Source organism: Tenrec ecaudatus, chromosome 5, assembly GCF_050624435.1.
Source record: "Tenrec ecaudatus isolate mTenEca1 chromosome 5, mTenEca1.hap1, whole genome shotgun sequence".
Taxonomy (NCBI): Eukaryota; Metazoa; Chordata; class Mammalia; order Afrosoricida; family Tenrecidae; genus Tenrec; species Tenrec ecaudatus.
The window spans coordinates 106,359,026-106,381,472 of record NC_134534.1 but is presented as its reverse complement, the minus strand read 5'-3'; the positions used below and the strand labels follow the sequence as shown (position 1 = coordinate 106,381,472).

General features: G+C 41.0%; 1 protein-coding gene across 2 annotated transcripts; it reads left to right on the top strand.

Annotated features, from left to right (window-relative positions):
* Nucleotides 1-4,672: 4,672 nt before the first annotated feature.
* Nucleotides 4,673-13,303, top strand: LOC142448890 (procathepsin L-like). Of its 2 annotated transcripts, XM_075550711.1 has the most exons (9): nt 4,673-4,798; nt 5,390-5,558; nt 7,920-8,062; nt 8,337-8,459; nt 8,562-8,708; nt 8,911-9,135; nt 9,575-9,740; nt 10,490-10,607; nt 12,956-13,303. In XM_075550711.1, exons 3-9 carry the CDS (start codon nt 7,931-7,933, stop codon nt 13,053-13,055), a joined length of 1,011 nt encoding a protein of 336 aa, XP_075406826.1. In that variant the 5' UTR covers nt 4,673-4,798; nt 5,390-5,558; nt 7,920-7,930; the 3' UTR covers nt 13,056-13,303. The 2 variants fall into 2 exon arrangements, with proteins under 2 accessions (XP_075406826.1, XP_075406828.1); XM_075550713.1 differs by lacking the exon at nt 5,390-5,558 and having other exon boundaries at nt 4,676-4,798.
* The last annotated feature ends 9,144 nt before the right edge of the window (nt 13,304-22,447 follow it).

Below are 22,447 nucleotides of genomic sequence, written 5' to 3'. Positions count from 1 at the left end.
AAGTTATAATGATGAATGTGCCTGTAGAATTTGGGGTTTAGCTATCATAATCAAGCCAACCTAACGTTATAGCCAGTACTAAGTTCTGATTAACCTCAAGGGACTGATGGATATAGATGCCATGTGTCGTAGGTTCGATAATGGCCCCCAAAATATCAGGCACTAGTCCCTGGAACCTATGAAGTTTATTGTGCCTGGTGATGACTCTACTGGTGTGATTAAGGAGGCTGAGGTAGAGAGAGAGTTCTGGGTTATCAAAGTATACTCAGAATGAAATCACAGATGTCTTTATAAGAGAAAGGCACAGGAAGACTCGACAAAGAAGAGTAGAAGGTCATGTGACCATAGAGGCAGAAACTGAAATGATGCAGCTATAAGCCAAGAAAATCAGAGCCACCAAATAATAAGACAAGCAAGGGACAGAGCCTTTAGGGAGCACAGCTCTGATGACATCTTAGTTTGGACCCAATGATAATGCTTTCAGGTTTCTTGTGGTTTTTCAGACAACACGTGGGATAATTTGTTGGGGAATCTTGGGAAAGGACTCGCTCAAATTTGAGGAAGAGATCCCCTGGAAACCAAAAGAGAGGGTGTAGGGTATAGTTTTATGGAGAGAGGCAAGGCCTATAAAGTCAGCTCACTTGTAACCCAATAACTTTGCCACTATATCATTTAAATATATTGACCACGTCTGGTGGGAGAAAGATGAGCCTTTCTACTTTCACCAGTTACAGTTTCAGAAACTCACAGGGACAGTTATACCCTGTCCTATAGGGCCATTATGAGTAGCCATCAACTCAATGGCATGAGTGAGATCATGCCCTGTACTTATTTGCTGCAAACACAAGAGTATTGTGGTTAAACTCCGTGTTAAAATAGATTTTATCTCAGATGTTTCAGTGAATTCGTCAGAGAAAATCTGCCAGGAGAGTATGTGTAAAATGTGTCCAAGTAAATGCTCAAACTACATGAAGCAGGACACAAGGAGCACAGAGGAAAAGGCTTACTTAACTCCTCTTTGTTCATGTACTTACTTGACAGACTAGCTGCCTTCCTTGTACAATGACTCAGAAAATTATTTCAAAGTGGAACATAAATCATAACAGGCTATATTCCATACAATTATAAATAGTAAGAAACTACTTTGCAAATGGATAGTTTACTGGGTGACCGTGGGGAAACATCATATGACATCAGAGTTTGGCCCAACAAAAGAAGCCAAGCCGCAACCTTTCAGCTAAGAAAAAGCAGGGATTACCCAATGGCTGCTACATTCCTTATTTTGTCTTCTCTTTGAGATGAAGCTTTCTATTCCTGTAGATTTTCACACTTAGAGTCTAGGAAACCCACAAAGGCAGTTCTACCCTGCCCTATAGGGTCGCTCTGAGTCAGAATCGGCTTGATGGCTGGGAGGGAGGGAGGGTTGAAACCTGGACAAATCAGAGGAAGCTGAATTTTCTCCTTAAACTATTCAAATCAGATGCCCCATCTCTAGTTAGCGACCCCCACCCCCTCGACATACTCCTTTCCTGTAACCATCCAACAACACCCCGACCAACAACCTCTGATGAGAGCATTCCCAAAGCTTCTCCTCCCACCCCCACTAAAAAGCTTGCCGCCTTTGAGTCTCTAACACTGCCAGTGGCGGTCTTCCTTGTTAAAGCAAGCTTTGACTGTGGAGTCTCTGCTTTCTTTCTTTGAGATGAACTTGTCACTAAGGTTCCAAGTTCATTGTAGTTTTATTTTTCCTCTTCTTCATCTTCTTCTTTTATTTTTAAAGCCATGCAAACCACTATTTTCTGGAGGGATTTGTTTTGTTTTTAAACAAATATACTATGTATAAATAGACAAAATCCTATTAAATCCTCCACATACGTAGACTTTTTTTATAACACCGCTCCCCTGCATCCTTCCTCTTTCCCTGTCCCATGCCCATCCTTGGCTTCACAGACATCAATATTATGTCTATTAGTATTTAAACCACATTTCTTCTTCTTTGTTTTTCTTTATAATAATGGTGATATTAAATATTTATGTTTGTAAATTGACTGAGTTTACTAAGCCTAATATTCTCCAGTTTTGTCCATGTCTTGTGGTGTTTAAGAGACTTATCACTGCTTATATTGATGCATAATACTTCATCGTATGAGTGTATCAGAGCTTGTTTATCCATTCCACTATCATTTTAACTTTTGGTTGTTTCCATGTTTTTGCTGTTATGGAAATTGCTGCAAGAAACATAGGTGTGCATATATCTGTTCGTGTCGTGTTCTTGATTTCTTTAGAGTATATGTCCAGTAGAGAGGTTGCTGGATCATAAGGTACTTCGGTTTGCATTTGCTTAAGAATGTGCCCTACTGATTCCCATACTAGTTGTACAAACCCACCAGCAATGTAAAAACCTCCCTATTTTTACTTTACTGAATTTGCCACAAGTGTCAGTGCTATGTGATATCTCACTGATGTTTTAATTAGTATTTCTCTTATCGTTAATAATCATAAATATGGAGTCTGGTTATGCTCATTTGGTGGTCTTCATTTATTTTCACACCTAAATAATTATATTTAATTTCTATTTAAAAATAAAAAATAGAAGAAAAAATCCAGTCATTTACAATATGAGAGTAAGTACAAAAGTATTGCTACAAAATCATAGATACCTTTATTAAACAAAAATATCAAAATGTGAAGCTATTGTTTCTTGACATGCTTTCCATCTGGGCCTATTCACTTCTGAAAACGTGAGTTTCCATCTCTCTGATCCTTCTCCCAGGAATTCTGCAGACTTCAGAAGGAATTCAGAACACTTCAAGAAGACAGCTTTAACATCTTTAAGAAACTAAAATCATGTTCCTTTTAAACATTGTCATAGTTTGGGGAACAACAAGCAGTCTGAAAGGACAAGATCAGGGCTGTAGGCTGAAGGGGCAGGTTTCCAATGGAATGACAAGACCCAGTGTCCTGATGGGGAAGGGGGGGTGGAGAGGGAGGCAAGGGAGTCCTTGGTACAAATTCACACCTAGCCTTTTTCACACCATTGTACTTTTCGGTTCTCTTAAATCAACTTCATAATCAGTCCCTTTGATCATCCTATGTCCTTAGAGAAAATCTACCCAGATTACCCTTTCTGAACTTCTCACTCTGCCTTGAATCCTGTAGATGCTCTGGAAAGCCACTGTTCTGTTTGGAATTTGGGGGACACGCTAAGGAGACTAAAGACGAGGGTATGACTGAGGGAACTTGAGTGCAGCCATCCGCTGTTCACAGAGACGTGTTCAAACAGGTTTGTTTGGAATAAACCTGTGCACGGATGACCTGGGACCCTAGGACCAATATCTTACTCCTCTTAATATACTTCAATAATCAACTAATTACAAATTATACAATTATAAGACTCCAAGTCATATTTGAAAAAGAAAAACTTCCATTTGTTTGAAGGCTGTAAAATGAAAATTTTGATGTATGCATTTTGTACTATTTGAAGGAGCTTCAAAAAGTTTGTGAAACACTGAAATTAAAAAACAATGGAATTTTCACACAAACTTTTTGAAGGGCCCCATATTTGTGCTTCTAGAATTACCAATTTAATCTTTGTTTAAAAAGAGTTTACAAATAGACATACACCTTTGGGGGGAAGAGTTCATAGAAAAGTGGTATGGCAGAACAAAGGGTGTGTATTTTTCTAAATGATATTTTCTATAATGAATATATCTCATACAAGAAAACTAGAAACTAATGCTGCTAGATTAAGTTCCGTAAATTCTTAACTATAAAGATATATGTATATGTATATATTTATTTATATGCCTCCCTCAGTCTAAAATATTTTCTAAAGTGGCATAATTTAAATCCAGATATAAAGTGTCATTAAAATGAATTTCTTAAAATAAATCTCAAAATAGGCACTGGGGAAGATAATAAGTAACAGTGCAGAGTGGAGAAATAAAAGCACTTCCCAATATCCTCAAACATTTTTCTTAACCTTTTCCCATGCCCCCTCTCCCCTGTTAAAGAACTCATTTCTGATGGTTTTGAAGAAGGTTTGTGAGGAAAGAGAACTTCGAAACTGGAGAATCCAGGAAAAATGCATCACAACGTGGCTCCCAGTCTGGACCACCCAGTTCAGTCTATTTTCTTCCTGGGATTTAGGCCTTGACAATTAATCATGTTTTTGAGATCGGCCTTCCTCGGCCATTATTTTTCTAAAATCCTAAAATACGTCTGCACCATGGAAATTGGGAAGGCGCGCCCCTGCCTGTGGCCTCTGCATTTTTCCACACGGGCGTCTTTGTTTGAAACAAGAATGAAAAGTTTACTGATTCTCGACACCAAAGTTGCTCTGTTTGTTCTAGTGTGGTAAAAATATGTACAACAATCTACCCAAGACACGATCTCCGGGCTGACATTATTTCGAGAGCTCGCCAGGACCATCCATTTGGAGGACTCTGTCCCTCTGAACCCCGGGAATCGCGGACCCTGCCCGCTCCGCAGTGCGCGCCCCGGGCGAGCGCTCTAACCAAGCCCTGCGGAGCCCCGGGCACCGACCACACGCCCGGCCAAGGTCAGCGGCGACTGAGCGGCGTCACCGGCCAGGTGTCGAGTCACGGTGCCCGGAGGCCCCCTCCCCCGAAGCCCGCGCAGCCAATCGCGGGGCAGAAATGCGATATGGGCGGGGCTGGCCGGGCAGCAACTCCAACCTTTTAAAGGCTGAGCCTAAGGCCCCTGAAGACAACTGTGGACTCCGGTGACCCTGTCCCCTTTGAGCTGACTGCGCCTGTGCCAGCCGCGGGCCCAGCAGGTAAGCAACCAGACTAGGGTCGAGATGCCCTAGGGGCAGGTCCTGGAGGAGGAGACCCATGTGGGGACCCTGGAGAAGTGGTCGGCGCGACCCACAGGAGGAGTTCGGTTCAGATCGGAGCGGGAGGGGGCTCGGGCGCCCATGTTGGATAAGCCCACTGAGCGAGTCCCTGAGCCAGCCGGGCATCGGTTGGCCTGGAGGCCCCTGGGGCAGAGTGCCAGCTCCGTGGTGGGATAAGCTTGCTCCTGCCACTTATCTGCCGGCCAAGCTGAGGGCCGGGTGTTTCCTGCACGGGCGTCAACGTGGTGGGAAGAAGTGCGGGGCGTAGGCAGCCCTAGCCCAGCGGAGCCTGAGGTGCCACCTGGCCCAAACTCTGAATCCAGGACCTCTGCTTCTGTACCAGCACAGGTGGGGGTGTTCATGGTTTGGGGGCGCACTTGGGGGCACAGTGTGGGAGTGGCAGGAAAGGATTCAAGTCAAGAAGTGGAGGTTTGAGGGGAAAAAGGCGGGGTTGGAGGTGGGTTTAATACTTACGATCTGCTGGATATTAGGCAAGAAGAAACGTATGACTAAGAACAAGTTTCCCAATAGGCAACGTAAGCACGTGCTTAAGTCATCACACCATCAGCAAAACAGAGGCACTGGCCGTCCAAGCTAACCATAGTTACCAAGTGGACCAAACCCACTGCCACCAAGTGGATTCTGACTCGTGCTGACCCCTATAAAAGGTTCTTGAGGCTTTAAATCTTTGTGGGAACAGGTAAGCTCCATTCTTATCCCTCACTGGGGAATTTGAACCGGGAATCTGGTGGTTAAGCCAACACTTAAGGGACAGTGCCACCAGGGAGTTCCTTTCCACGTAGACAAAACTAAAATTAAAAATAAGTAAAACCTGCCGTCGAGTCAATTCCGACTCATAGCGACCCAATCGGACAGAGGAGAACTGACCCTGTGTAACTCTTTACAAGAGTAGAAAGCCTATCTGCCGCCAGCAGAGTGGTGTAACCCACTATGCCACCAAGCCTCCACGCCAACAGGACGCTAAAAAGCCAGTGCTGCAGTGGAAGGGAATCAGCTGAGCATTACATGAAGTTGATACCAGCTCCATGTCCTGGGAATACACCGTCCAGAAATAAGTGATTGAACCACAGGAACTCGCCCACTCTTGTTTAAGCCTTGAAGCCTCTGTTGCTTCCTTACCTTCTTTGGCATATCTCGGCTATGGCACCCTCCCCTATAAAGATTGGACGGCTAACTACAAGGTTGACAGTTCAAATCCACGGGCTGCTCTATAGGAGAAAGAGAAGGCATTCTTAGAGAGTCACTTTGAATCAGGATCAACTGAATGGCAGTGAGTTTGGTTGTTAGTTTTGTGTCTTGGTGGTTTTCTTGAGAAGATAGAATTCTTTCTAATAAACGAGGTTAGAGTGGGCTGTGGAGTCTAGCTCTTCCTCAATATGCAGCAAGAGCAGTAACTGGGCAAGGATAGAACGTATTAATAGATAAAAAGAATTTGATCCGTTTTGAAAGACTAAAATTCCAAAACTAAAATAAAAAATATGTAAAAGCTGCCATCCTTGACCAAGTCCAGCACCTCCAACCAGGAGGTGCTCTTTGCTCTGATACAAACACAAGTAATGCACTTGATCGTGTCCTGGTTAGCAACCAATGGGAACTCCAGTCCTAGATGAAGCTTGTAAATATGAATAAATTGATCATTGCATTAAATTCAGTCAAAAATTTTAAACTATCACATTTGCATAAAGTTATACCCTAAATTTTTAAAATAGCAATATTTTTTATTTTAATTTTTAAATATGATTGGTATACTTGCAGATACACTCTAATGTATATTTAATGTAATAATGATATGAGTAATCATTTAATATACTACTAAAATAGCAAATGCGCAAATAGAAATATTAATGTTTATATAACACAAAAATGTTAATTTATGCATCAAGTTAGTTTTGGTTTTTGTTGTCCGTTGTGTGAGACACAGTGCTTCACATTCCTCTTTTTATGTTAATAAATGAGGTATTGGGCACATCGCGAGGAAACTCAATGTTTATGGTACAAAATGCTCATGTTTTACAATACGTGTTTCTAAACTTATGGTACAAAATGCTTCTGTTTTGCAACAATTGAATTTTTGTAAATTAAATGTCCCAAGAAAGCAACAAACATTTATCAGAAGATCACTGTGATATTTTATCAGAATAGTCATCTATTTATTTGTAAGGAAATTGAGCAATTCCTCAAGGAAATAAATGAATATTTAGATAATAATGCCTATATAAATGTATTTTTATTTTGCATTTTCCTTCAGACTGCCTTTCTTTTATGAAAAGGAATTTTTAAGTTGTGTTTTGAATAGCTATGACACATGCCAACACCTATTGAAGCATGTATATATCATATCTCATATATCCCATTCTAATGCATGAGTAAGCAGAGGAGGGACCACAAATTATTAGAGCTTGGAGCTATTACCAAAAGTGCCCTGGTGGCATCGTGAGTTACATGTTTGGCTGCTAACTGCAAGATCTGCCATTTAAAACCACCAGCAGCCCTGGGGGAGAAATATGAGGCTTTCTATTCCCATGGATTCACAGATTCGGAAACCCTCGGGCAGTGCTAGGCTAGCCTATGAGGTTGTTATGAGTCAGAACCAGCTTTGGCAGTGAGTTTGGCTTTTTGAGGCCTCTCACATCGCTTAGTCTCTGGGTATGGCGGTCACTCAAATATTGCCCCCCTCCCTGGCCACCCCCAGCCCAAGATCATACCTCCTCTTTAAAGCTTTGCGGGGGGGGGGGGGTTGTTGTTTTTTTGCCTTAGCCAACCTCAGTACTACCAGTAAATAACCTTGATTGGCCTTGTTCTAGCTATTGCTTAAGGCTGTATCAATTACCTCCACCATTTGATAAGTCTGTGGTCTGTTTTTCTACCACCCAGGTCCTTAGCCTTTTCCCACAGCCTTTTCAGAAATACTTGGGGAAACAATTGAAATGTTTTCACTTCACTTTTGTGGTTGTAGCTTTTCAGTAGGGGATGAGATGGCCTTTTAAAATATTTAAATAATCTAAAATGATTTGTTAATCTCTCTTTATTCTATTTCTAGGTCTTTGAAATATGAATTCTTTACTCTTTCTGGTTGCCCTTGGCTTGGGCATAGCCACGGCTTCTCTAAAATTTGATCCAAGTTTAGATGCACAATGGAAACAGTGGAAGTCAACCTACAAGAGGCCATATGACTATAATACGGTTGGTATCATGTGAAACTCTCCAGAGATTGGACCATGATTGTTGGGACTTACCTGGGATCTTCTAGAGTCCAGCACTTATCCATACTTAACATCAGTGTCCATTTCTGAGAGCAATGTGGGTGTGCACATGTCTGCTACGTCAGCGCTCCGAGCAGCGTATCCAGAGGATTAGACCTATCCTTGGCCATGATTTCTCTTCCGTCTACTGATCCAGTTAGTGAGAAGGGTTAGGTGTTACATGGAAATAAAGAATCAGTTTTGTTTGCATCTAGAATGAAGAAGGATGGAGAAGAGCAGTATGGGAGAAAAATTTGAAAATGATTGAACTACACAATCGGCAATATAACCAAGGAAAACATAGCTTCACAATGGCCATGAATGCCTTCGGTGACATGGTGAGTGTGGCACTTATTGATTACTTAATTCTGCACTGCTTCTTGGTAGTTCAGCAAAATAACCCCATGCTTTTTCAACATGTTCATTGCTTTTCCTTGAAGACCAGTGACGAATTCAGGCAGCGGATGAATGGCTTTCAAAACAAGAAACGCAAGAAGGGGAAGATGTTCCGCGAACCTGCCCTTCTTGAGGTCCCTAAATCTGTGGATTGGACTCGGAAAGGCTATGTAACTCCAGTGAAGAATCAGGTATAGCATGAGTCAACGTTAAATCTATCTAGTATAGTAAAGCCAAAATGGAATTGACCCCATTGCGTGGCTAGACTGTGGAGTGACACGCTGTTCACCCTACCATCCCTGCCCCTTTGGGAGAGTATTTAGATATATGGGCTGTTGTCGAAGTCTTGTAATTTATTTTATAAACCAACCTTTTTTTTTTTAACCTTTTCAGGGTCAGTGTGGTTCTTGTTGGGCTTTTAGTGCAACTGGTGCCCTTGAAGGACAGATGTTCCGGAAAACTGGCAAACTTGTTTCTCTCAGTGAGCAGAACCTGGTGGACTGCTCCCGGCCTGAAGGCAATGAGGGCTGCAATGGGGGCTTTATGGATTTTGCATTTGAATACATTAAGAAAAACAAAGGCATTGATTCGGAGTCTTCCTATCCATATTTAGGAACGGTAAATAGAGTTTTTGCTGTCATTCCAACTCTACTTTTGGGAATTCACACACTTTCAGAGATAAAAATATTCAGCCTTAACACTTGAGATGATAGAAACTATATCTGCAGTTTTCAGAGCAGTCATTGTCACTTAGAATCCTTTGCATCCCTCTCTGACTGCTCTAATGTGCAGAATATACATATCATTCTTCGTATAATGCAGTTATTCATAGTAAAATATTTCTTATGAGTAGATCCAACTAGAAGATCTCATTGAAGAGACACTATTGAATTGTTCAATTTCACACCAACCCATAACAAGTCACTTGCTGTACTACTTTGCAACCAATTGCCTTAGAAATCATTAAGTTGAAAATCAGTCAAGATAGTTCTGCGATCCTAGAACTCATTCCTCAGATGATGGGTGGTAGTAAACCTTTTTCTGTTTCCCTTCCCAGGACACAAATCCTTGTCGCTACAAGCCCGAGTATTCTGTTGCCAATGACACTGGCTTTGTGGATATCCCTCCGAGGGAGAAGGCACTAAGGAAGGCAGTGGCTATTTGGGGTCCTATCGCTGTTGCTATTGATGCAAGCCATATGTCTTTCCAGTTCTATAAATCAGGTAAGTATTTGTATCACAGAAATTCAGGCAAAATTGAAAATCATGCGATCATGATTAACACTGGTTTAAAGTCCCCCCTTTACAATGAAAATTATTCAGTGTGTATTTAATATAGTAGACTTTGTACCATACATGCTACTTTTCTTACTTGGCGTTCCCATTTGACATTATATTTCAAGCATTTTCTCATGTGACAGAGTTTTCATATGTATTTTAAGCATATATATGTTTGTTTAATAGGTATGTAATTTATTGTATAGATGTAGCCTAATTTACTTAACTATTCTATACCTAGGATCTACTTTAAAAAAAAAAAAAAAGAAGTTACCATAATTAGGACTGAAAAGAATTCTATGACTAAAATTTGTTTTTTTGTGTGTTGTTTCCTTCGACTGACATCCTAGAAGGGGACAGGGTTATCCTAATTTATATTTCAGCTCATAGGTCATTTTAATCTACATCACCTAGTGATCTCATTTTGAAAATCTGGGAATTTTTTTGGTGAAATAGAAAATCATGTCTAGGACTTAGTTTGGATTTTATTGATTCCTAGTATTTTGAGTGTGTTCTTTTTATCATTCATTACTGCTCTTTGACTTTGTTCTTGTCTTACCAGGAATTTGCTTACATATTGTATATCTTTTCCTTGAGTTTTGAAATGCTTCCCTTACCAAAGCTGATAGATTAAGTCACTGTGGTACAATCCTATATGGACCTTTTCATCTCAGTATTGAATTTTGCTCCTATAGGCATTTATCACGAGCCAGACTGTAGCAGCAAAGACCTGGATCATGGCGTTCTGCTCGTTGGCTATGGCTTTGAAGGAAACGAGTCAGGAAACAATGCATTTTGGCTAGTTAAGAACAGGTATATAATTCTACTTATATTTGCAATTGAAAAAGGCATCCTTGTTTATAATCAGTCATTGGCTATAGGCCCACAAATTCTTACTGTCAATTTGAATTCCCAGCAAGTCTTATTCCCACTTAAAATGGACACTGAAATATGAATATTTAATTGTAAGGGTTTTTTTAACCAATCTTACTAGTACTATTAATATTATATATTTAACTTAGCATTTCTAAATTCTGAAATTATCGTTTCTAGAACCATGTCGGATCTTAAAGGCTTCAAATATAAGATTGTGGGCCTATATGATTGAGGATTCATTTCCTTCTTCTCTCTCTTAACTCTTTACCAAGTGTAAAGTTCGTGCGCAGGCGGTATTTGATCTCCTCTAACCTGACAAGAGGTAACTCAGTACGATAGAGACAATACTGGCTCAGCAACCCCCTAAGGCAGTGGTTCTCCACCTTCCTAATGCCACGACCCTTTAATACAGTTCCTCAGGTTGTGCTGATCTCCAACCATAAAATTATTTTCACTGTTACTTCAAAACTGTAATTGTGCTGCTGTTATGAATTGTGATGTAAATATCTGATATGCAGGGTGTATTTTCCATGGTTACAAATTGAACATAATTAAAGAATAGTGATTAATCACAAAGGCAATATGTAATTACATATTATGAAATGTTTATTCTAATCACAAATAAATGAAATTCTGTCTTGAAGCAAGGTGTAGCATGGGTAACAGTCTTCATGCCAGGTACTTGTATGTGGGCGTATTTGCATGTAGGCGGACCCACCTGGAGACAGATAGAAGAACGGTATCTTGGTTCCCAAAAGCATCAGAAATATGTGTTTTCTGATGGTCTTAGGTGACCCCTGTGAAAGGGTTGTTCAATCCCCAAAGGGATTGTGACCCACAGACTGAGAACCCCTGCCCTATGGGTTTCCAAGACTATAAGTGTTTACAGGAATAGAAAGTCCAGTCTTTTTCCTGAGAAGCTGCTGGTGGTTTTGAACTTCTGCCCTTTCGGATCCCAGCCCAATGCATAAGCACTACAGCACCATTCACAAGAGGGAAGGAGAATCAAAGTGAACACCAGCCCAAGGCCAGTTCTTATAAGGCAGAGGCTAGACATGCCTCCACCCTCTAACCTTCATTACCTCTTCTGATACCAGTTGCCCCTCCCATGGCATTCTCTATTTCTCTGCTAGGTTTGATCATCTATTACAATAGCCCCACAGAATGTACACTGGATACTTATGATTATGGGGTTTATTAGGGAAATTAACAGATTATAATTTATGCTCAGTGATGCTCAGGATACAATTCTTCAGTCAAGACAGACTCTTTTCAGCCATGATGACAGGCAGGCCTGTCTCTTGTTTGATTCTTGGCCTCTGCACTGTTTGGGTCATGTTACAAAACTCTTTTAGCTCTCAACTGATCAGGTACTCTACTTCATCAGGAAGGCCCATTCCCAAGGCACTCAGCCCTATGGTCAGCAAACTTACTTTCCAGAACACGCTCAAGAAGCACACCATTGAGCTTTCTTATTCTGTGAGCCAGGAAGCCTGCTGCACTGTCTTGTTCTCTTGGTTCCTCGACCTCTGCTGCTGCCATATTTCTGCCATATCTCCGGCCATCTCTGGTGCCTATGCTCTATCTCCTGAATTGAAAAGGATCGGTGTGCATGAACATTGGGTTTCAAAGGATGTACTCCATTTCTAGCTCATTTGGGGGGGGGCGATTGAGGGTAGGAGGGTGATGGTGGTTGGTATCTCCTTTTTGCATATTAGATGACTCATTTTAAACCTAGTGGGATGTCACAACTGGTGAATCTCCATATTAGGGTTGCATAATCCCACCCCACAAGAGTGCCAGGTACCTTACTACATTTTTAACAAGCTATCTAACCCTCTTGGTGAGTCACAAGCACCTTACATTTGTTATGTTATTATGTAGTGGAAATTGCATATACTATAGTTGCAGAAATACTTACCCTTCCTGATTATTTCTGTTAAATTTGAAAGCTGTCCAATGGCCTCTATAGCTTTTCAATTATCATTTGATGCCCTGCCGTGGCATTTTAGTTCTAAGCCTTCAGAGGTCTTGCGTATTATCAAATCAACTTTGAAAACTTAAGTCCTTTGTGATGTTGTGAAATATAACTTGCCTCAATATTTTTAATCTTAGAAATTACATAAGATACTATAAGGCATTAATACATTCATAAATATGTGTCACAGAATGTAGAATACTGCGTAATGTATGGCAAGCACTGTTTAGGCATTAGCTATTATTAAAAATTAATCTTAGATGCACTTGGTTCTTTGTATAAAATGGAAAACTTACTTGTATTTCAGCTGGGGTACAACTTGGGGCATGAATGGCTATGTAAAGATGGCCAAAGACCAGAACAACCACTGTGGAATCGCCACAGCAGCCAGCTACCCAACAGTGTGACCTGATGGACCACCATAAAGGAACCAGGATCGACTGTCCAGAGGGTTTTTATCTTGAAACTGACCAACTTTTCTTTTGTTAGATAAAACCCTTGAATAATGGAGGACCTAAGTTGTGATTTTAATTCTGACATTTTACACTGGCAAATGTTACAACTACTTTAATAAATACTATAAACACTTTGTAATTAATTCTAAGGTTTTTTGAATTTTATTTTGAAAAGAACTGCCTTTTTAAAAGCTTTATTAAATTATAAAAGCTTTACCTTTTAAAATAAAATTTAATTCAGTACATAGAGTTGGGCCTTGTGTTTCTTTGTGTGGAGTGAAAATATATATAACAAACTATATGCTATCTCAGCTATTTGAAGTTATACAATTCACTCACAGATATTACATTATTCAGGTCATTCACTCAGTCTCACTATCCTTTTCCAAATCATTCTACTACAATTAGCATAAACACAATGTCTCCTATGATAAACCCTAATGAAATCAATTGAAAGGACCTTTCCTCAGGAGTATGGCTTCCTTCCAATATCAACAGACACTGGAAAAGTTTACTTGCTTTTTGCTGGGTTTGGATCCTGCCCCTGGCTCACAGACCTTCAGTTCTTTGAACTTGAGACAATGTCTTATCTTCGAAGAAAGCTGATGGTGCCCGGCTATCAAAAGAGATAGTGTCTGGGGTCTTAAAGGCTTGAAGGTGCACGAGCGGCCATGTAGCTCAGAAGCAACAAAGTCCACATGGAAGAAGCACACCAGCCTGTGCGATCACGAGGTGACGAAGGGATCAGGTATAAGGCATCATCAGAAAAAAAAATCTTACCATAGTGAATGAAGGGGGAAGCACAGAGTGGAGACCCAAAGCCCATTTGTCGGCCACTGGAGATCCCCTCACAGAGGGGTCTAAGGGAGGAGATGAGTCAGTCAGGGTGCGATATAGCACCGATGAATAATACAGCTTTCCTCCAGTTCCTAAATGCTTCCTTCCCCCAACTACCAGGATCCAAATTTACATTGCAAGTCTGGATAGAGCAGAGGATATACACTGGTGCAGATAGGAGCTGGAGGCACAGGGAATTCAGGGTAGATGATACCTTGAGGACCAGGGATGTGAGGGGCGATACTGGGAGGGTAGAGGGTGAGTGGGTTGGAAAGAGGGAACCGATTACAAGGATCTACATGTGACCTCCTCCCGAGGGGACAGACAACAGAAAAGGGAGTGAAGGGAGACGCCAGACAGGGCAAGATAAGACAAAATAATAATTTATAAATTATCAAGGTCTCATGAGGGAAGGGGGAGTGGGGCGTGAGGGGGGAAAGGAGGACTTGATGCAAAAGGCTTAAGTGGAGAGCAAATGCTTTGAAAGTGATTAGGGCAAAGAATGTACAGATGTGCTTTATACAATTGATGTATGCATGGATTGTGATAAGAGTTGTATGAGTCCCTAATAAAATGTTAAGAAAAAAATGATGATAGTAACCTATGTATACAATGGATATATGTATGGGTTGTGATAAGAGCTGCAAGAGCCCCCAATAAAATGATTTTTAAAAATGGCTTATCTTATTGCCTGCCAATCATGGTAGCCAAAAGCAGCATGCTGACCTTGGATTCATTCACCTCTGCAACCCTAGTCTGGTTTTCCCTCTGACCTGAGTTCATCAGCCGCTGCTGCTACGAAAGTCAGATGCCTCCTGCCTGACATCTGACTCACTGATTTGGAATCTGCCTGCACTTGCCATATAATCTCTCTCTCTCTCTCTCTCTCTCTCTCTCTCTATATATATATATATATATATATATATATATATATATATATATATATATGTAAGCTCCACTGGTTTTGCTTCTCTAGAGAAGCTAAACTAAGACATCCACAAAGCAAACACCCTCCCCTTTCCCTCTTACCCCCTTCTATTGTGTGTTCTCTTGATTTTTGCAAAAGAACCCTGCTTGGTGGTTTAAGCCCACTAGCCTCTTATGCAGGAGATAGCTAAGGCTCTCTGTTCCCATAATGATTTTTAGTCTTGGGAATCCTATATACAGTCATTGTGATTCAGAATTTTCTTGATGACAGTGGGATTTTTGGGTTGGGGTCATAGGTTAGACTATAACTGCCCGATAGGGTTTCTTGTCATCTAAATGGGCGTATCTTCTAGGGAACCTCCGAGTAGGTTGAAACCACCAAGCTTTCAGTTCAAAGCTGAGCATTTAACTGTTAAGTGTCACCAAGGCTCCTTTTCCCACCTCTGGCAAACAGTTATGATCTTCGGTTTTTATATATTCATCTATGAGAATACGTTTAGGTCTATTCCAATTTTCAATCAGTAGATAGCCTCTGATAAGTTCATTCAGTAATATACTTGTCTTAAACTCTGTAGTGTGCTTTAAAAAAAAAAAGGTTCAATTAAGATAGTGGCTTCCCAGGGGATATGCTAGGCCAGTGATATTCTTTCTTTTAAAAAAAAAACATTTTTATTGGTACTTAAATACACTTAGGGGTGTATTGAAATACACTTCTGAGTGCATAAGCAAATGTGATAAAAGCTGTCGGTGCCTTGCTATCAAACAAAATAGCGTCTGGGGTCTTAAAGGCTTGAAGATAAACAAGCGGCTATCTATCTCAAAAGCAACAAAGACCACATGGAAGAAGCACACCAGCCTGTATGATCATGAGGTGTTGAAGGGATCAGGTTATCAGGCATCTATGACCCAGAACAAAATCATACCCAAAGTGAATGAGGGGGCTGGGGGACCTGGAGTGGAGACCCAATGCCCATCTGTAGACAATTGGACATGCCCTCCCAGAGAAGTGACAGGGAAGAGATGAGCCAGTCAGGGTGCAGTATAGCACCAATGAAACACACAACTTTCCTCTAGTTCTTAGGTGTTTCCTTCTCCCCACTATCATGACCTCAATTCTACCTTATAATTGGATTAGACCAGAGCATGAACACTGCTACAGATAAGAGCCCGCAACACAGGGAATCCAGGATAGATAAACCCCTCAGGGCCAACAAGGAGAGTAGAGATATCAGGAAGATTAGGGGAGGGTGGGGGGGAGAAAGAGGGAATTCATCCCCCAAGGGATGAATAATGGAAAAGTGGGTGAGGGGTGATGGAGGATGATGTAAGATATGGAAATAATAATCTATACCTTATCAAGGGTTTGTGAGGGAGGGCAAGTTGGGGAAGAAGGGAGAAGAAATGGGGAGCTGATATCAGGGTCTCAAGTGGGAACAGAATGCTTTGAAAATGATGATGTCAGCATATGTGCAAATGTGCTTGACACACTGGATGAATGTATGGATTGTGACAAGAGATGTAAGAGCCCCCAATAAAAGTATTAAAAATAAATGATGATGGCAACAAATGTGCTTGACACAATGGATGGATGGATGGATTGTGATGAGTTATACGAGTTCCCAATAAAATACTTTAAAAAACAAACATTTTTATTGGCACTTAAATACACTTAGTGTACTTTTTTAATTGTGCCAAAAATATGCACAACAAAACATTCTCCAATTCAACGCCTTCTACGTGTGCCATTGGTTATACTTTTTGGGTTGTACAACCATTATTGATACCCTTCTCAAATTATTCCACCACTATTGATATAAACTCAATGCTCCTTAAGCAAACACTCATCTTCCTTCACCCACGATAACTACTTGTCAGCTTTGGATTTGGGGGGATGTTTTTAGTAGTTTTCTTTGTATAAAACTCAAAAATCATATACTTCCATAGTTAAGTCACCTAGAAAAAGATTTCTATATACATCATCAGAATCAGTTCTAGTGCTCCCAACCCCTTCCCCAATTCATTGTTTGCTCCTTAATTCCCCTCCTCTTCCCTCCACTTCCCTCACCCACTGTCGCCAATGAACCATTGCATCAATTATTGTCTCCATGCATCCACTCCTAGTGTGCTTTGTAAACTGGAAAACCTAGCAGAAACAATAAAAACAAAATAAAATGAAACAGAAGAAAATAATAATAATATAAAGATAAAGAGTAAGAAAGAAAAGACCACCATCAATAGTTTAAAAGCCTGAGTAGAAATTTCTGTCATGGAGCAAACTAGAAATATTTAAGCAAAGAGCAAATTCAGGTTGGGTCAAGAGGGAGGTCAAATGACCATGTGTCATATTATACCATAGTTTGATCCATCATAATCAAGTTTACAATAATCTGTGTCTGATAGGAAAGCTGTTCTTAAGTCCCTTGCCTGTGGCCAGAGGGGGTTTTCCAGAGGCTTACTCTGAGTAGATTCTCTGCAGATGGATTTGGGGCTTCTACTGTCCTCCATAGTCTTCTACAAATTAGATGTTTACACTTTAAACTCAGATACTTTTCCCTTCATAATATTTGGATTTTGTTATCATCATCTTTGGCTCATTCAGGCTGGTGCCCTTCTTCAACGTGGATGTAGTTGATGCCTCAGTTAGATGGCTGCTTATTTGACTACAATCCTTTAAGACCCCAGACACTATTCCTACTGAGAGTTGGGCACCATCTGCTTTCTTCACCACACTTTGCTGTAGCACCTCTATCTTCAGTGGTCTTTTCATGAAGGCGAGTATCCAGCAGGGTCATGGTATAAGAACTAACTGTTCTTGGATTGGGGCTAGAATGAAATCGTAGCCCAGAATCAATCTGCTTGTCCATGAACATCTCTGGTTTACTTTGACAGTCATATAACAAAAACAAGAACAACAATATCAACAACAAAAGAAAAGCATTGTCAAGAATCTCACTTGAGTATAAGGCAATTGCAGTGCAAACTTCAGTAACTTTTCCAATGGCTTAGAATTAAAGGGACCGCTCATAACGAGGAGTGTATGCAAGTATGGTTAAACCTCGAGCTGCCATCATGAGTTGTTGCTTTGTACAGATCGAGTTATTACTAGATTGAGCGCTGTTTACATTGAGCATGGGGAACATTTACTGAAACATTTCTTACAAGTGCAGAGGTTTGCCTATAAGATTAATACCTGTCATATTAACTGGACTCCCACTAGGCCAGAGGTTCCACCCCAGGTCCAATGACCACTATTGTCACAGTCTTAGAGGAAGCCATCCACCGCTTCCTCTCCCATCAGGGAATTTCAGCCCTGAGTCCAAGGGCTACGTGTTGAGTTAAGGCCCAGTTCATTCAATTGGCGTCCGTGGCAAGTCCTTCTGGTGTGGCCCTTGAGGGATGCCATGCTCCCTGTAAAGCCAATGTCTACAGTCGTCATAGTGCTCAGTCCATGGTGTGTTCACTGAGTGTTGGGTAGAAACTTATTCAAAGTGTCTATCCAGGAACATAGAACCCGTTTTCTTATCCCCTTAGGTTTCCTACAATTGTTTAGCATCCCTTCCTAATGTGAGGTTGCTCCGTTGCTCCTTCCCATTTCCCTACCATATTCGCCAACAGAAATATGAAAGCCTCCTCTGAAATGTAGATGCTCCCTTCCCCTGACCTTGACTTGATCTTCCAGTAGGCTCTCCTTTCATTCCTGTGGAGCCCATTGACTTGTCACAGTCTTGTCTCGGGGTTATAGAGCATCAAGTGGATAGTCTTTTATCTTTTCACTCCTCTTGAAGGAATGACCCCAGCTAATGTGAGGTCTCCTCTTTCAAAGTGGTTCTTATGAAGTACACATATAGGGGATGAGGTAAGTTCATGACCAGTAGGCAGACTTTCTACCCCTTTGTTTGGGAGTTAGTCTCTAAGATTTGCTTAATTGGTATTTCTCCTGATAGTAGTGGACTCATACCATATTTGACTTTTTATGATTGTAGTCTCATAGATGCTCAACATAATGGTTTGCAGATCTTTCACTGTCATCTAGTGTTTTATGCTTTCATACTTTTTTAGGGATGCATAGTATTTCTTTGTGTGTGTGAACCATAGTTTTTTTTGTCCATTATCCACTCTTGTAGACCAGTAATATTTAAGGCAAAGAGGTCTGCTCATAAAATTTTAGGAGATTCCAAAGGGGTAATCTTTACAGATTTTCATAAAGGTCACAGGAAACATGGGGCTTATTATGAAGAAGTTTTAAGAAACCTGAAACATTCATTAGTGAGAAAAAAACAACAGGTAAGTTGGTACCAAATAATTTTTTCCATTACTATAATGCACCTGCTTATTCTATGAAGCTAGAAAAGGCTGTCCTATCAGCATTTCAGTGCAAAACCTAACCCCTCAAAACTCCAGTATTGATTTTACCCCCAAAGACTTCGCAAAAAAACATTGAAAAGGAGCACAATTTAAATCCTTGAAGGATGCCAAAATACTATTTTGACATGGTGTAAATCAAAGAATGCAGAATTCTTCAGGGAATGCTTAGAGAGACGAAAACTCTGCCTTCAGAAATAAATAGGTGTAGGTGAAGGATATTTTGAGAAACAATAGCTTCACAATTTGATGTTTTTGTTCAATAAAGTTTTCTATGATTTTGTAGCAATATCTTTTGACTTAAGTTAATTCATACAATAATGTTATTTTGTGGTTGATTTATTCTCACAGAATGATACTTTCCAGTTTTATCCACAGTGTGGGATGCATGAGGTCTTGGTATCTCTTGTGGTTGAGTAGTATCCATCCCACTGTATGCATATGCCACGGTTCATGTAGCCATTCATCTCTGGATGGACATGTCAGTTGTTCCCTCTTTCTGGCTCCTGTGAAAAGTGCTGCCATAAACATTGTTGTGAAGGTTTCTATTTGTATTCCTCCCTTTACTTCTGGGCACATGCCTAGGTAGTGGCTGGGACATATGGTGATTCTATGCGCAACTGTTTGAGGAATCACCAGTGTTTTTGCACAGCAGCTGTACCATTTTACATTTCCACAAGCAATGAGTGAGCGGTCTAGTTTCTTCTTCACCTCACCAACACCGGTTGCTTAGGGTTGAGGTAGCGTATCAGTTTTGATTTACTCCTGGTTTTAATGTTGCGGGTTTGAGTGAATGAAAACCACTACAATGTTCGATTTAAATTATGTGAAGTCTTTATTTCATTTTTTTTTAAATTTTTGTAGCCCATCAAATTTTAGTTTAATTTTGTTAATTAAAGATCATTTTATTGGGAGCTCTTAAAACAATCCATACATCAATTGTATCAAGTATATTTGTACATATGCTGCCATCATTATTTTCTAGACATTTATGTTATATTGAGTCCTTAGTATCCACTCCTCTTTTTTCCTTCCCCTCGCCAACATTTGTGACTCTCTTATAAATGATAAATTATTATTATTTTCCTATCTTACACTGACTGCTGTCTCCCTTCCTCGTGGTTTCTGTTGTTTATCCCCCTGGAAAGAGGGTGTGTGGTTATGTGGTCAATTATTTCAGTTGGTTCCCCCTTCCTCTCCTCCTCTCCCCACCTTACCCTTACCCTTCTGGTAATGCTATTCCCATTCCTGTTCCTGAATTCTGTGTATCATGAGCTCTTATGTCTTATCTGTACCTTTGCACATGCTCTGGTCTAGCCCTCAGTGAAAGGTAGTACTGGGGCCATGATAGTTGGGGGGTGGGGGTGGAGAAGCCTCAAGGAGCCAGAGGAATGTTGTGTGTTTAATCTGTGCTTTACTCTGCCCTGGTTGACTCAACTCTTCCTTGTGATCATTCTGCGAGGAGCTGTCCCACTGTCTACAGATGAGCTTTGGGTCTCTGCTCCGACCCCCCCCCCCCCATTCTTAACAATTTGTTTGTTTGTTTTGGGTCTCTGATGCCTTTTACCCAGTCTGGCAACACCTCATGTTCTTGTATTGAGAGAGCGTATGAGCAGAGGCCCACAGTCTGTCCCCTAACTCAGTGTATTGCGGTATAAATATATGTACGTAGGCCAATATCTCTATTTTATTAATTAATTTATTTACATATTTATACACCTATGCTTTTACCTCTACCCATAGCTTTGCTTCCTAGATCATTCCTCTGTTTTATTTTCCCTTCCTCCTGTCCCCTTCCCATCATGCTCACCCTTCTTCCTCTTAGTACTTCCTCTTAGCTACATTGCTGTTGCTCCAACACCCCTAGGTTCTCTACATCCTCCTTGTTGTTGATTTTAATTCCCTAGTTGTGTTAGTCCAGGTAGAGTAGAGAAACAATTTCCTGCCCTCGAGGAGGAAATTCAGGAGTTCCCAGAATCCTCAGAAGAAGGTCATGCCCACATAGAGGCCTTATTGGCCATAGCCAATTGACAGACTAGACTCCACCCCTTCATTCTTAATCTTCTCAAGTCCCAAATTGACACCAAATTGTGTAACAATCACGCTAGTTGTTCCCCTGTCTATGGCCTGGTTTGCTCACTACTCTCTTCCCCCACCTTCTTCTCCCCTAAGTCTCTCCGGGGCCATAGGTCTTGTTGCTTTCTCCTTGAGCTCGCTTCCTATGCCTGTCTTATATAGGTAGGCAAACCAACAATAACAGAGACGAAACAAAAAGAAAACAAAAGATTGAGGGGGGGTGTGGAAAACCCAAGAAGGAAAAAGAGAGAGTGAGGTTCTAGACTCTATATCGGCACACCAAGTCCAGAGGACGACATCCCTGCAAGAAGCTGCTGAGGCACAGAGAGGATGGCAGGGGGAACAACAGCTTGAGGCATGTTATCCCCTCACTGGAGCATACCGCAACAGAGGACAATACTGGGGACACACGGTGGGCAGGTAGTGTGGTTTTAACCCTTTCCACCCCCAACAGTGGGGCAAACCTAGAAGGGTACATAACAGATCAGCAATGGGAGCAAAGCCACAAAGCCACACCTCTCTGAGGAGCCCCCAAAATAGTGGGGAGATAGTCATAAAGGTCAGTGGACAGACCTGGAATCATGTATACTTTTTAGTTTTTTAGGTTTTTCTTCTTTTCTTTTCCTTCTTTCCTTTTTGTCTTCCAATCTTTCGAAGTCTTTATTTGTGTCAGGCTACCCGGTCTGCAGGGGGCATGTTCATAGATCTATCCACCATACTGCAGTGCCTGTCTTCTTTGACCAAACGTCTTTTATATTATTCAGAGAGGGTGGAACACAGAAAGCAAAAGATGAGCAAGTTAAAATTCACATATCACTAAGTAAGCAGTATTGGCAGAAGTAAAACAAAAGTCTATTTAGGTAAAGTTTCAGGTGCCTTGTTTTATGATCCTGTTCCAGATTTCACCGCCAGCTTGTCTCCCTGTTTGAGGGGAAATGAACACTCCTGCTCCCAAGGGAAAGACTTACAGCTTCTCTTAATTAGGAGAGGGGTGTAGTTTAAACAAGAATTTCCCTAAGGGCACTTACAGACCTGCATTCCATTGTGCTGTTAAAACAGATGACCTCAGATCAAAGCACTCTTGTGACAGTTCTGCTTACATGTGGTGACATGAGCTTCTATTTCATTAACGCATTCACTCC